At 36.6% G+C, this 15,241-nt stretch overlaps 2 protein-coding genes across 2 annotated transcripts; one reads left to right on the plus strand and one right to left on the minus strand.

Moving 5' to 3' along the window:
- The first annotated feature begins 427 nt into the window (after positions 1-427).
- On the plus strand, positions 428-5,167 carry LOC142356343 (uncharacterized). Its single transcript, XM_075408272.1, has 3 exons — positions 428-844; positions 1,730-1,955; positions 4,728-5,167. The coding sequence occupies exons 1-3, from the start codon at positions 626-628 to the stop codon at positions 5,069-5,071; spliced, it is 789 nt and encodes a 262-aa protein (XP_075264387.1). The 5' UTR covers positions 428-625; the 3' UTR covers positions 5,072-5,167.
- LOC142356342 (uncharacterized) lies at positions 5,053-12,911 on the minus strand. Its single transcript, XM_075408271.1, has 4 exons — positions 12,622-12,911; positions 8,210-8,254; positions 7,879-8,136; positions 5,053-5,843 (listed from the first exon to the last, which is right to left on the minus strand). Exons 1-4 carry the CDS (start codon positions 12,831-12,833, stop codon positions 5,534-5,536), a joined length of 825 nt encoding a protein of 274 aa, XP_075264386.1. The 5' UTR covers positions 12,834-12,911; the 3' UTR covers positions 5,053-5,533.
- Positions 12,912-15,241: the final 2,330 nt, after the last annotated feature.

Consider the following 15,241-nt stretch of genomic DNA (forward strand, 5'->3'; position numbering starts at 1 on the left):
AAATCGCAAACTTCTTAAAATATGATAAATTGAAAATCCTCCGACCGGCGTTAGTGTATTTCGATCGAATTATGCAACAAAGTGAGCAGAAAAAATACAAATAATATCCATAAAAGCTTATTGACGCACTTAAGAGGGTCGTGAAAAACGATCATAAACATTTCAACTTCTCTTGGTTGAATTAAGCAGTTTTACACTAGAATTTGTTCTCTGAAACAAGTTTTGCATATTCACACGTCTTGCTTGTCGTAAACTTTTTGGTTTGTTTTGTTGTTGCTGTATAAAAATAGTTCTCCAATTTTTTCAACCCAATAAAATCCAAGGAACAAAAGAACAGAGACTTCAGACTAAAATACCAGGTGGTTTTTATCATATTCATTTATCAAAAACACAAACAGCTCTTATAAAGACAGAGCAGTCTTGTACACATGCGTTTTTACAGTATTTATCAATATGTAAGCATTGTACAACAAAATGGTATAGTCGTTTAAGCTTAATGTATTACAAACATAAAAAATAAATTCTGATTATTCTGTGCAAAATTTTGACAGAAAGCAATTTTTCTCCAACTTTTCAAATGTAACGTAGTTAGTTCACTCGACATCAAGTTTTTATAAAATTGAGAATGGATTACAGTTTAATAGTTGCCCAAAATGATGAAAACGGGAGCAATTATGGCGGTCAGGGAAAACCTCAGAACTTGGAAAATGTCAGCTTGACTCAGCTGCCCAGCATTGGGTTTGACAGACAGCCATTTCGAAACAGAATTTCAGCCCCGATTCTAACTTCAAGGAGCAAGATTGAGGCTAACAGATGGGTCCGAAATCCAATGGAATATGATCAGGTCAGATTTCTCCGACAATTTTTTCTCGGCTGTGAGGAAATCTTTTGGTTCATTTTAAGATGATATATAGGTGATTTTCTGTTAAACTCAATTGATTATTGCCTAATTTAGGATAGTGAATTTTTAACTGCCATTTGTGGCATTCATTTCTCTAGGCATAAGTTATCGATGAAAATTTAACCTTTAAATGAATACCATGAAAACTTACATATTTACTAAGTCGTTTGAGAACACCAAATTCTTTGGAAACCAATGTTTAATTCAAATAAAAACTGTGGCGCACTTCGAGGGGATAGAAGAAACATTTTTTTGATATCTGTAAACACTCATATTTGATTTCGACCAAAAATCTTTTTCGTAGCCAATGTCGGCGGAGCATGGTTTATTCGCAAGCTGGCCTATCCACACCTAGGGTCTTCTCAAGGGTCAGTTTTTATCGCTCATTACCATCAAGCGTATATTTTTAGATCTAAATTCTAGGATACTCTTTGACACAAATTTAAGTGTACTTCAAAATTTTTGTCAGTAGATTTTTTCATGAGACCTCTCAGATGTTCCACGAAAACACGTAACAACTAATGTCTGACTACTTGCTCTCGAACAGAAGGCAGGGGCTCGATTCTATTGTAGAAATCCATTAATTGATCTTCACATCATGAATTTAAATCGATTTTGGTGGATCGCATACATACTACTAATAGGCAACAAATTTTTTAGAGAACTGCTTAGCGACCTATTTCCCTCGGGCTTTCCCGTTTTAGGTCAGACAAGAAAAATCGGTACGACAAAAATTCACAGTAAAAAGGCCGACAGGACTAATATAATGCTTCAGAAATATGTTCGAGAGTTATTAATAATGACTCTAGTACGCCTACTTTTGCGCAGGTTGACCTCAGACTGAGCAGAAATAAATCACGTGAGTTTGAACTCTGGAAGGAAGCTTCTGAGAATGACCCACCCTACCCAGACCACTACGACCCAGAGTACAACAGCAATGTGTGGCGCAATTTCGCCCGGGAATCTGGCGTTATATCTCTGTCCAGTCGCGGGAGAGTCAGTGAATCAATTGCCAAAATGCACCCTTTGCCAATTCCACCTTACAACAGACTAGGTTACTTATTAAACTTGGAGCCGAATCCAATACTCATAGATCTTCCAATCTGGTACCCGAACTTGATAATTGCCCCACACCTCCGGTAACACTTCCATTCTTTTTACAAGCGATAAAACCAATGCATGTCTGGGGTTTAGATAGCCTCTACGTGGGGTACGGGGGCATATTTAGGCCAGCAGATCACTAGAATGACTTCGCGTTAGCTTTCAACTTTCTTAAATACGTATTAATCCTAACAGTACAACTTGTCGGCTCTCAAAAACATAACCGACTAAAAGTCGGAAAAATTGCCCTCGAACGACTAGTGGGAGCTCTAATCAAGTGTAGCCTGCTTCAGTCGTGGGGGGGAGGGGGAGGGGAGCCGAAATGGGACTAAGAAGTTCAACAGTGAGCTTCAAAATAACCACATTAGAGGTTAACATATACCACTATTAAGATTTAAAGTGAAAAATAGTACCAATTTCGGCGCACTTTTCATTTGACTTTTAGTATTAAATTGCCGCCAATTGAGTTCAGCTGCTTGAAATTGTGATTGAGAGAGAATTTTAGATCACACGAAACTCAAAAGGACAAGGGCGTAAAAGTCATTCGAAAAGTCAAAACGGTCACGCGAAAATTTTGCATAAAAAAGACACACACACGTTTACAATAATTGCTTCTCTACGAGAGCAATTAATCAACAAATCGTCTTAAACAGTCTTGCCAGCTATTCTTCTGTCCAGCAAGCTATAACTAATGTCCGTATCTCATAAAACGGTGTCCTGTCCCGTTTTTTCACCCGATGACTTCGACCCTCTATCACCTTAAATCTTTTATACAATTTGGTCAACAGATATTAAGGCTGACCCAATGTGGGCTCCTTTACAGCCTTAAAGTATAAAGAGCTAGGGCTACTTATTTCTGCGCGCGAAGTAGACTTACCTATATCTCTAAGACTAACCGACTCTATAAAACACTGATAGTAAACTTCTATTATTACGGTGGTTAAGAAGTATAGCACAGGAGTCAATGGTATACACATGGTGTATCTAACTAACGACTGACTACAGTTAGTTCAGTTCTCTCTATATAAAAGAGAATAGTGTCTTCTCAGTCTCTGATTGGTTGGAGGTGTACATTCAGTATTTCCACTACTACAATATAACTGTTTCATAACAAGGGTGCGAATTCTACCAGCCTATTGTATTTACCTAGATCAAAAAATCTAGACAAAACCTAGACTAAACGCTATTACAAGCCAGCGCCCCTGCCAAATAAACTGTACCAAGTATTTTTATTCATATATAAAAGGGTCTCACAGTATGAAATAAGAAGAAAATGAGAGATTACACTAAATGCTAGTTAGACTATGTATTTATCCCTTGTCGCCAAATTCCACAATTTAGAGCAATATTTATTAAACATAAACCGACTAATATCGGAAGAATTGCTCTCGAACGACAGGCGAGGCAATTTAATTAAGGGGCTGTAGCCAAGATAAATTTTTCTTTATGGGTGCAAAAATAGTTGAACACTCCGGGATTCAACCATGGACCTCCCGATCCCTCACCAGAAGCACAGCCCACTCAGCTATGCCTCTTGTGACGGTCCCCTTTTTTTGCTTTGCTGCAATAGAGTTTATATTAGCAACAAGCTTTGCTTCGGAGTGAGAGCAATAGAGATCACCCAAAAATGAAGAACGACAGCGTGAAAAAGTCACTTGAGAAGTCAAAGAATGTTCTAGAAAACCGCAAAAAGGATCAAGCAAAAAATTTGCATAACAGCCGGCAGATTGCCGGAATAGCTGCGAAAGAATAGACCTGCGTGCCATATAATAGAGATAGAAACAGATACAGATCTAAATTGAAAAATAAATCGACGCCGCTCAAAAAACTAGGCTAAAAAACATTCAGCGATAAATTAATAAAGCTGGTTAAAATTCATTCCACAGAAGCCTCTTATTAGGGACCTTTACTGCACAAATGAGTTCCTTTGACCTTCAACAAATTCAAATTAAACTTAAGTTTTAAAGTGCAAAAATCATTTTATTGAGTGAGGTAAGTCACGTATGATCAAAATCTTATCACGCAAATAACCTAAACACTTTCGCTAAAGCGAGTGAGAAATGACGTCACGCGCGCAAATACCGTTAGTGAAAGGAAGAAGTCATTCAGAAAATTTGACTTTTTCAGCTTTGCTGTGTGAACAAATGTAAAACGAAAAAAGAGTATCAGACAACGAAACAAAAAACATAGCAGGACAAGTCCTGACGTACAATTCAAAGAATTCTCATTGACTAAAAAAAGTAGACCTAAAACGGACTATGAATGGATTGGAAAAACCATTTAGAAAAAAAATCCGATCCAAAAAATCGAAAAAACAGTAAAAATCAAAGTGAAATTGCCGCATGTGAAAAAACCACTAGCGAGAAAGCTAATTTTTGTTCAAACACCGTTTTCTCACTCTACTTTAAATTTAGAGCGAAAAAATTTCACGCCGCAAAACCACTCGCTTTTTCGCTCCATTTCCTGACCAAAATCACTACTCCAATTTGACTTCAAAAATCATGAAAATGTGTGAACAGATCTTAAAAAGACAGCGCCCCAATACAATTCAAATTCTTTGAATTGTAAAAAAAACCAAGAGCACCGCAATATAGCTACGCTCAGTTTACAGCTTCGCAGCTATAAAAAAGACCAACACGTTTACAATAATTCCAACGAACTTCGTTCGAGAGCAATTAATAAAAGCAAGGCGCGCTGGCTCGTAATGGATAACTTAGATGTTTAGGTCGCTACACATTTGCCAAATTCCTCAGCGAAGTATCAGTCATCCCCAACAATCGAAAGAACCAAGGTCAAATCATCCGTCATCTAAGTGACCTTAAAGAGTTCAAACGACTCAAACTCAAGAGCGAAGGTCGGCGACCCCCCGTCGATTTAATGGGCCGAATTGTACCTCCATCAACCATGAAAAAGTACACAAAACGAATCAACGACTCGCCAGAGCCAGTTGGTCCAGACAATGATCCACCGTACTACATTGTGGATTTGCAAGATAGCAAAAAGTTGGAACGAAACAAGAGTTTTCCTGTTCGCTACATATTCAAAGAAAATCCATTGAGACAAAACTGAATTAAATTGAGCTGAAGGAATATTTAACTCACCAAACACAAGTATTTGAGCATTTTTACAATGAACTATACAAAATTCCAAATCTTCAGTCATAAATTTTGATGAGTAGCAAGAAATTAGTTTTTAATAAAAATGATACGGCTCGAGTTAGGATAAAAACTTTAACCAAAGTCAAAGCGCCACCGAAATATTTTTTGAGAACCGTATGAAATAATGGTAAATACTTTTTAGATCGAACGCGAAAGTACTTTTTCGCCATCCGCTAAAAAGGTAAGCCCAAACCTCGTCCAACGCCCATTTAATTCATAATTATCCTGAAATTTATTAGTTTTGAGGGTTGAGGGAAAATCCAAAATCTAAGGTTTTCAAATTCATAAGAGCTTGAGTACTAAATTAAACCTGTCGAGAGCAAGCCAATTTTAAAATTTTTCGGTGGAGCAATGAAAAAAATAGGAAAAATAATTACTTTTTCTTGGAGTTGATAATTTTGTGAAACTCGCCCATAATCTGTTCTTCCTTTTTCAACCTTTCATCTCTGTTGAAACTGGCCAGAGCTGCTTTCTCGTCGGCGCTGTAAATCTGGTTCTCTTTTCTCAATCGGACCGCTTCCATTCTACGATGGCGACTGCCACTCATGACGTAACCACTTGCCTCAAAACCCTCGATCTCTCCACTCGTAAGCCCAATTTCACCCCTCCTCGGAATTCTTTTGCCCGCTTTGACAAACTCGGCCATGGCTGCACCTTCGCCAGGAAGAAGAGCGTCTCCAAAGCTGTAAAAAGTGCATTTCCTTAACATAGTCGCCAGATTGCGGAAACTTATAAACCGTAAAATACAGAAACAGGTAGAGAAAAAGTGAAATATTTTCGCCTCTAGGCTTGGTAATTTAATTTGAAGTTGGTGTATTAGAGAGAATTTTTTGTGAGTGCAATGGAAAAAAACTTGGTAGCACAAGTTTTAAAAACAGCAGGACAAGACCTGAATTACAAACAAAGAATTGAGTACACTAACAATCCTACCATCAGCGATTATGACGAAAAAAAGCTTCAAATATTCAGCATATATACATAATAAAAGAATGAATCTGTTTCAAGAATAAAGTTTCAAATCTGTTTCAATAGCCGTCGTTCACCCGCTTGAGGCACATTGAGATTCAAACAAAAAAAATAATAAGAGATTGAAATTGACAGAATTTTTCTAAGCGCTAATTTTTTTATTTGGTGAACAATTCTGCATATTCGGTTAGATTCTAAAATTACACTTAATTCAGCTTTTAAATTGAACGATATTCAGCATAATACTAATGCCCGCTAGCAATCGCTTTAATGAACTTTGATAACCTAATGCACTATGACTTACTGGCCTGGCTTTATATGTATATCCTGTTTCTTTGATCTTTGCATTTTGATCTTTTGACTTTGATCGTATTCACTACATTGCGTAAACCAATGCGTGAAAAAATTTAAAATCCACTCAGTTGAAACACTGAGTGAACTAAGTCAGAAGTCAAGCGTGAAAATCGCGACTTATGTAAAACGAAAAACGTGATCAAAAGGTAAAGCGAATTTTTTTAAAAAAAACATAGCAGGACAAGTCCTGACGTACAATTCAAATAATTTTTATTGACAAAACAAAAAAATAACCTAGAACGAACTATGAATGAATTGGTAAAACCATTTCCTGAAAAAATTAGATAAAAAAAACAGAAAATCAGTCAAAAGGCCGTATGTGAACAAAAACCACTAGCGAGAACGCCAATTTTTGTTCAAACACGAATTTCTTACTCTACTTGAATATTCGAGTGAAAAAATTCACGCCGCAAAAACACTCGCTTTTTCGCTCCACTTCCTGTTTGGGCGTGACCAAAATCACTACTGATAATGTGAGAAGAGATCGTGAAAATGTGTGAACAGATCTTAAAAAAAGACAGCGCCCCAATACAATTCAAATTCTTTGAATTGTAAAAAAGGAAAGCGCCTGAATAAAATGGAGAGCGCTATTAAAAACTTTTAAGCTACGGATCCTAAGAGGGCATTCACCAAAAGCGTAAATTTCTGATATTTAGGTCAATGAAACCCAATGAGAAACAAAGCTACAAAAACTGAAGTTGGCAAAATGTACAATTTTTTTTTTTAAAATAGTGACATCAAAATGATTTAGACCACATTCATAATTTTTAATCCTGGACAACATCATAGTATTAAACACTGAGAAAGCATTCAATCTCTTTTTATTATTTCCACTGAGAAAAAGATACAACTGAAATCCAGATTCAAAAATTACTTTAAAAAATGGCACTCAAGTCAATAAACACTAGCTAGAAACAAAAACACTAAATGCAATAAGTTTTGCCGCATAAAAAGTTCAATGAGAACCGAACAGTGATACCAGGTGACAACAAAACAAGTACGAGTAAAAGAACAAATGCGTGTAAAAGAACAAATAAGGTTGAAACAAGAAAAAAACTGAAATTTCTAAACTAGACGCACGTGAATAACTCGGAAATCAAAAATTTGGTCAAATATCAATTTCTCACACCACTTTTAAAGAGTTTGAACAAATTTCAAGCCCTTAAACTCTTCGATTTTTCTTGCGCCTGCTACTACTTCAGGGTCATTAAAATCCCTACTCTAAATTATGCGTGAACTGTTCTTTAAAAAAGACAGAGCCATTATACAATCCAGATCTTTCCTATTGTAAAAAACCAAGATCAGCGCAGTATAGCACAGCTTACAGCTACAAAAGACCTGGACAGACCCTTTTCTTGGCTCCAAACTCAGAATAGATCAAAATGAGCAAGGGCTTACTCTAATTTAGCGTCTGACTTGGCAGCTAGGGCTCCTAACTGGATCGACTCTGGAATTACAGGGCCAATGATTGGTGCTCCTGTTTCATTATCTTCGCCATTCTTATTTTTGTTCACACTGGCAACGTCTTTCTCAACCCATTCGTCACAACTGCTACTACTCGATGACTCTGACGACGATGATGAACTTGATTTTCTTCTTTTCCGTTTCGATTTTTTCTTCCGCTTTTTTGATTTTTTACTCTTTTTCTTAGAAGATCTAGAATAAAACATCAAAATTTGTGTCAAGAAGTTATCTTTCACTTTATACAAGAAAATATATAGTAACTTACAATTTTATTTTCTCTGAAGCACCTTTTTGGGATTTTGTTTTGGATCTAAAACAGAAAAGTAAACATGAGAATTAAGTTTTTGAATTGTAGTTGAAAGTCAGTAGGTATATAAACTAAATGTTATTTTGTGGTTCATAGCATCTATAGTCCCTCGACACCTTAGAAATCCATTTTACGTGAACAGACAACGTATCGATCTTATCGTGCTCTAACAAGCGGGTGTTGAGGATTTTGCCCTCTTCGAAGTTATTAAGTTATAACGAAGAGGTTCCACAACGAGCGTTGCAATTGAAAAAGTGTAAATTAGGGACACGTGAAGTTCAAAGCTCGATTACTCCTCGAGGAAGACGAAACTCATGACAACCTTCTAACTAGTATCCTTTATAATCAAAGTTAAATGAGATTTCTATTGATACCACTAACAACTTCTTAAAACAAATATACCAATCGACCAATTCGACTGAGCAAAAATCAAAATATTTTGGACAGAAAACAAAAATTTTCGACATGACTGGTACGCTGAGGTTGACAGCCTCACCTGATAAGAAGTAGAGGAACTGCGAAGAAACTTACTACCCCAGGACTACTACACCAGTTGAAAATGTTTTAGAGAAAGAAAAGTCAAATCAATCAGGCAAAAAACGGTCAAACCAAAAAATGAATGACAATAACCAACAGGACCTGGCCTAACTGTTACAAATTTTGTTTGAGAGTAACAAACCAGCTGAGCAAAAGGTATTTCCCACCCTAAGTGTCGCCAGAACAGAAATTAAGCTTCATTTTCTTCAATAGGCCTTGTGGCAAATTTGACCATTTTTGGAAAAGGTTTCCGTTTGTCTTCAAGATAAAAATGCGCCTTAATTCAAAATTTCAGATTTTTTATCAACATTAATGTCTTTAACAAAAAAAAACATTCTAATACTTACAGACCTCCAGGTTAGACTAAACAAAACTTTTGCATTTTTTACGTTTTGCATCGTCCGCTTCGATACAAAAATTAGGGACATGTGACGTCCAAAGCTCGATTACTCCTTGAAGACGAAACTCATTACAACCTTCGAAAATAAGCAATGTTAAATGAGATTTCTATTGATACACTAACAACTTTTAAAACAAATATACAATCGACCTATTCGACTGATCAGAAAACAATATTTGTTGAACAGAAAACAAAAATTCCTCTACATGACTCGTAAGCTTAAACTGAGGTTGACAGCCTCACTTGATAAGAGGTAGGTGAACTGCGAAGAAACTTACTGCCCCAAAACTTCACCAGTTGATAATGTTTTTGAGGAAGAAAAGTCAAATCGATCAAGCAAAAAAACGTCAAACCAAAAAACGAATGACGATAACCAACAGGACCTGGCCTAACTGTTACAAATTTTGTTTGAGAGTAGCAAACCAGCTGAGCAAAAGGTATTTCCCACCCTAAGTGTCGCCAGAACAGAAATTAAGCTTCATTTTCTTCAATAGGCCTTGTGGCAAATTTGACCATTTTTGGAAAAGGTTTCCGTTTGTTTTCAAGATAAAAATGCGCCTTATTTCAAAATTTCAGATTTTTTATCAACATTCATGTCTTTAACAAAAAAACAATCTAATATTACTTACAGATCTTAAACGAGATCTAGTCTCACGTTCAAAGTTTTATATAGAAACAAGATTGTTTGATTTTTTAAAAACAGATGCAAAAACGATTCAGAACTACTATTTTTGAAAAGAATTCTCTGCTCAGTGAACGGTTAGACTAAACAAAAATTTTGCATTTTTTGCGGCAATTGTCTGCTTCGATGCACAAATTTTGTTCTTAATGGAGTGATGAAGGGATGTAGTGGGAGGCGGGAAGACATGAGGGACGTTCCACAATTTTCAGGAGTGGCTGATCACACTATCTTTCCAACAGTTTCCGTGACTCGTATACTTAGTAAGACTTCAAGAGAGCTGCTAGGTAATTTAATTCACTCGGTCTTTGCCAGTTAATATATTTCCTCAAGACGAAAAGTCACAAAAATTCGGTGGCTACGACAAAAAATTGGTAATACAAAAAATTGCAAAAAGGTCAGCAGGACTAATATAACAGCGAATCAATCCTCATGTTCAAATAACTGCAGAGACAATACTACAATAGCTGAGTCTGACTGAGTTAAAGGCTTGTTTTACTGACAAAAGTAAATGAAAAATTAAGAATCGTATCATTAAACGAAACAGAAAATAGTTATACTTCTGAGGGAAAAACAAGACAACTGCATAAGATGGCTAAATTTAAGGACATAAGACAATTTTAATATAGGCATCGAAATTCCAGAAGGAAGGCTTTTCAATTTCTTACCACTGCAATTGAAGAAACTAAGACCTTTTAATCCTCTGTGATGCATCTGAAATTCTCAATTAAAATAAAGTTACCAAAATATATCCAAATAAATTATTGTGCATGAAACAGACCCGTACAACCAACAACCGCCAAACAAAAATTAGATCAACTGCCACGCAATTCATTGAGAACTGATACTGCCTGAGTCAGAATCTTAATTGTCATATTTGGTCGGCTAAACAGGAAGACCGAGCAAGACTTTCTATCGAGAAAAACTACAAGGTGAAGATTAAATTATTATTAGTAGTATAGTAGTACTAGAAGTCGTCACGTAGTGATAGACTTGACTTCCATACAAACTGGATGCATAGTAATAAAAGTAGGACAGGACAAGTAGAAAATCACACAGCAAAGTGACAAATATGATCTTATAATATATGTACATTGTCGAGTTTAGTCAAAATACAAAGCTTAACTATTCTAAAATACACTAAAATCTTGATTAAAACATTCAAATAAGAGGTAATATCATATCACTGACAGAAGTTAAGTTTAGCCAATAGTTCAACTTAGAAAACAGTTATTTGTTTTGAACTTCTTGCTCTCCGGTTGTTTTACCCGATCCTCATTTTTAACAGCATTTTTGCAAACACACACACGCGTGATATCGCTTTCGTCCATTCCATGACAAATCTACCGTAAGAGAATTATAACCAAACGCTCAACTTGATAGCAAACCGAATACATGTTTGACTTTTTGGAGTGATTCATTAGTTTTAAGCCGTAACGATGCGCAACATTTTCAGTGGATATTTTTCCAAACCTTTGAGAACACCGATCGTAATACACCAAGGAGCGGGAACCGCTAAGTAGAACCGACTGTATCATAGAGCAATATAGCTTTCTTCCAAGGCATCAAAACCTGGAAAGGAAAATTCATTCTCAGGAAATTGACAAATTTAGTATATTTAAAATCTTTAAGTAAAATGGGTAATTCAGCTTAAATCTTCAATGACAAGTACACTAAAATTCCTCCGGTAAACGATTTGTTTGACGTTCCAAAACCCACTGAAGAGGTATTTGAATATGATTTGACAAAGTTCAACACAGTTATCCGGATGGATCTTGAATAAATTCCCTTTCGGTCAACCGAAAAGAGGTTTAAGGTCACATTGCAGTCCTTCAAAATTTGGCACTTCACATTGGCGGCATACAGATAATTCCATGATTTAATAACATTATTCGTGTATTAGATAAACAGAAGTGCCCCGAGGACATTACCTTAAGGAAAGCCGAGGTTAAAACAGAAGGCTGAGAAACAGGAACATCCTATTCGAACCATTTGTTGTCAACCATTAAGTTAATTTGAACACAGGAGAATGAATTGTCGATCAAAAACAAGACGTACAAGCCTTTTCAGTAATTTGGGATGCGGTATGAAATCAAAATCTCTCCTTATGTCAACATAAATGCTAATACAAAAAATGTTTTGGCCATGGCTATTGCAGAGGGCATCAAAATGGGACAATAATTGGGTGATCGTGCTTTGTCGCTGGATAAAAAAAAAGCTGCGAATTTGACAATAGAGGGCTAATTTTGCAAATAAGAAACTGAACATTGATTAAAAGCCATTAATTAAACGACAAGTTGTTACAAGATGAAGCTATTGATTTAATTTTTCTCGCAGAAACAAGGCTCATACGGAAATACAGTAAATTCAGAAACTTTCCCTGGAGGAACTTACAAGTCCTAAATCACCAATAATTAAAAGCTAAACCTTAGACGATCATTGACGCCATTTTGATCTGACACTATTGCTTTGACAATCAGTTTTGTCTGTGGAACTTATTTGGATCAATTTTTAGCTCAAATTGAATGCAATTTTCTGCAAATTTATTTTTACAATCTACTTTCAAAACATTTGCAGTTTTTGAAGTAAAACTATTTATCTTATTTCGAAAAAGGTTGAGTAACTAGATGAAACCGTTTTTTTTTTCAAAAACCGATTTTGCCACCGGTAATGCATCCTGCAATGAAAGCAAAAGCTCATCTGAAATTTGACAACGGAGCGCCTCGCCACTTCTTATTCACAATAATCACTTACTGCATTTCACTTTCAGACTCAGAAGATAATATTGGCGGTGACGGTGATCTCAACCAAAATCTTCTTTTAAAATCCGCGACACATTCTCTGATTTTTCTCCGTTTGCTGATTTGATCGAGCAACCGTCCATGTTCGTCTTGACTGTCGTGAGTTCTCAATTTAGCATCTGGGGTAAGATAATCCCAAGTGTTCGACTTTTCGACAGCACCCATATTTCGTTTCTAAACCGGCTCACCTTTGAGGAAACATTTAGTCTGAAAAGTCAAAATAATCAATACAAATCCCACTTTTATACAGAAACTACGTTTTTTCTATCAGAGCCCGCTATCGTAGTAGTTAAGACTAGGGTAATCACTTGGCCTATTAAACTCATATTGGACTCATATTAGACTCATCCACGCTTTAATTTTACCCGTTATTGTGGTGACACATTTTTACACAGTTCTCTACCAGCTTGATTATAGATGTAGAGATGCCTTGGGTCTTTCATATTATAGCCTCCTCATTATGGTATAATTACAATGATTGGGGGCAATAGGTTATCTGACAAATAAGCCTAAGCTGGAGGATGGGGCTATGCTGCAAAGGTCCCAATGTTTTCCAAGAGAAGGTTAGAAAAGCTGATAAAGACTAGACAGACCAATGGGGAATGGTTCTTAGGATTGAATTTGACGGCGTCGTGGATCTACAAAGTTGTAGAGGACGTACTATCTTCAGGTGCAAAGCATTTCGTCAGGGATAAGTTCAACAAATCTAACATTTGGCGAATGTCGACAGACTTGTTAGTGTGAAGCGAAAACAACGCTGATGACAAAACAACCTTTACGGCAATATGATACATCAAAAATGTGCGCAAAAAGCAGTGCGTAAAAACTATTGGCCCTACGGTTTGATAAAGGGTTTTGTTTTGTGCTACGAAATGGACATATGATGAAAAATTAGGTGATATCATGGTAATTCAAGGCAATCAGAGACTTCTGAACCAACAAAAACTGAGGAGCCGACAACCAAAATAGAAAGACAGATAACTAACTGTTTATATCAACTAATCAAACAGGGCGAAGATAAGCAAAAAATTTTAAGAGATTGAGAAAAACGTGATCACAGCCAGCAGAACATTATGGCCTGGTAAAAGAGCCCTGGTATAAGGACCTCACTCCTCTCAGGCCTATCCTATCGATTCCCTCAAGCATCTCTGAGAAACTGAATACGTTTTCTGAATAAGAAAGTCGGGTCTTTCCCATTATAGCGCCCCAGCTTAGTGGTCAGTTAACCTATAGCCCCCCCATCATGGAAAATATACCGTAATGGGGGGCTATATTTTCATGAGGGCGCTATAATGGGAAAGACCCAGAAAGTCAATAGGTACGTCTCGCTCTTTTCAAAAGTTATCCTGTACAAACATTAAAACTAGCACACAATATGCGAGAAACGCTGTAGAAGCTGTCCAGTAAACAGTCTCTCAGCGTGAAAAAGGCCACATGTCAAAATACATATGAGCAAAGCTATCGATGAAGTCCCGTACTTTCCCCGATCAACTAGAAAATCAATCGCGCACGCAATCTGACAGCTTATGCTTGGATGCATCGTTAGCAGTAGTACGTGCAGACCTATGGATGAAATCACTTGAGGATGTTTTGCAGAGTCCATTGGGAGAAACGGTTAGCGTCGTTTCCACTGCCAATAGAACTACCGGCGACTGCAATTGCCATGTCAGTTATCAAGCAAAAGATGTGGTGTGCATACAACAACAACCAACATAGCCGGCAGATTGCCGGAAAATAGCCACGATTAACGCTTGTGGCCTTCCATGGCATTAAAACAACTTAAGAAATAAGATAGACAGATTGACCACCAGTCTTTCAATAGACCACTAGACTTTTTGGGTTACCTTCGACTGTCATTATTATGAGACACAGACGCTCTATGGGGAAAAAGCCCTAAGAGCTTTTTAAAAGTTAATTTTTGAATTCAAAAATTCAAGACTCTAACACTCAAGAATTAGGGCATTGACATTTGGCACTACTTCGATGCACACTATTGATCTTTAACTAGTAAATGTTCAAAAAATTTAATGTCCATTACGTGAGTTCAGAAATCTTTTATTGACTAAAGTAAGTCACGTCATCGACCTAAAAGCAGAACAAATGACGTCACGCACACAAATTTTAACAGCAAAGCAGTAGTCACTGAAAATGAAAAGAATGGCCACAAGAATCATCGAGGGATACGAATTCGGAAAAAAGCAAGGACAAGTCCTGACGTAAAATTCGAAGAATTTTCGTTGACTGACCAAAAACTTGACCTAGAACGGACTATGAATGAAATGGGAAAACCATTTAAAAATAATACATCACAAAACCTAAATAACACGAAGAATCAATGTCGAATTGCCGTATGTGAACAAAAACGCACTAGCGATAAAGCGAACTTTTGAGAAAAACCACAATTTTCTCACTCTACTCTAAACTTTGAATTTAAAATACGTCTGGTAAATTATAGTAACAGATTAAAGAGAACGAGCTAGTGCCTTTTGTAATGATTACTGAGAGAGCACTATAATATTGCATAGGGGTAGCTGTCGTTAAATATACAACTAGTTCAAATTTATGCAGAAAAA

Source organism: Convolutriloba macropyga, chromosome 2 (genome assembly GCF_964194025.1).
Source record: "Convolutriloba macropyga chromosome 2, txConMacr16.3, whole genome shotgun sequence".
Taxonomy (NCBI): domain Eukaryota; kingdom Metazoa; phylum Xenacoelomorpha; order Acoela; family Convolutidae; genus Convolutriloba; species Convolutriloba macropyga.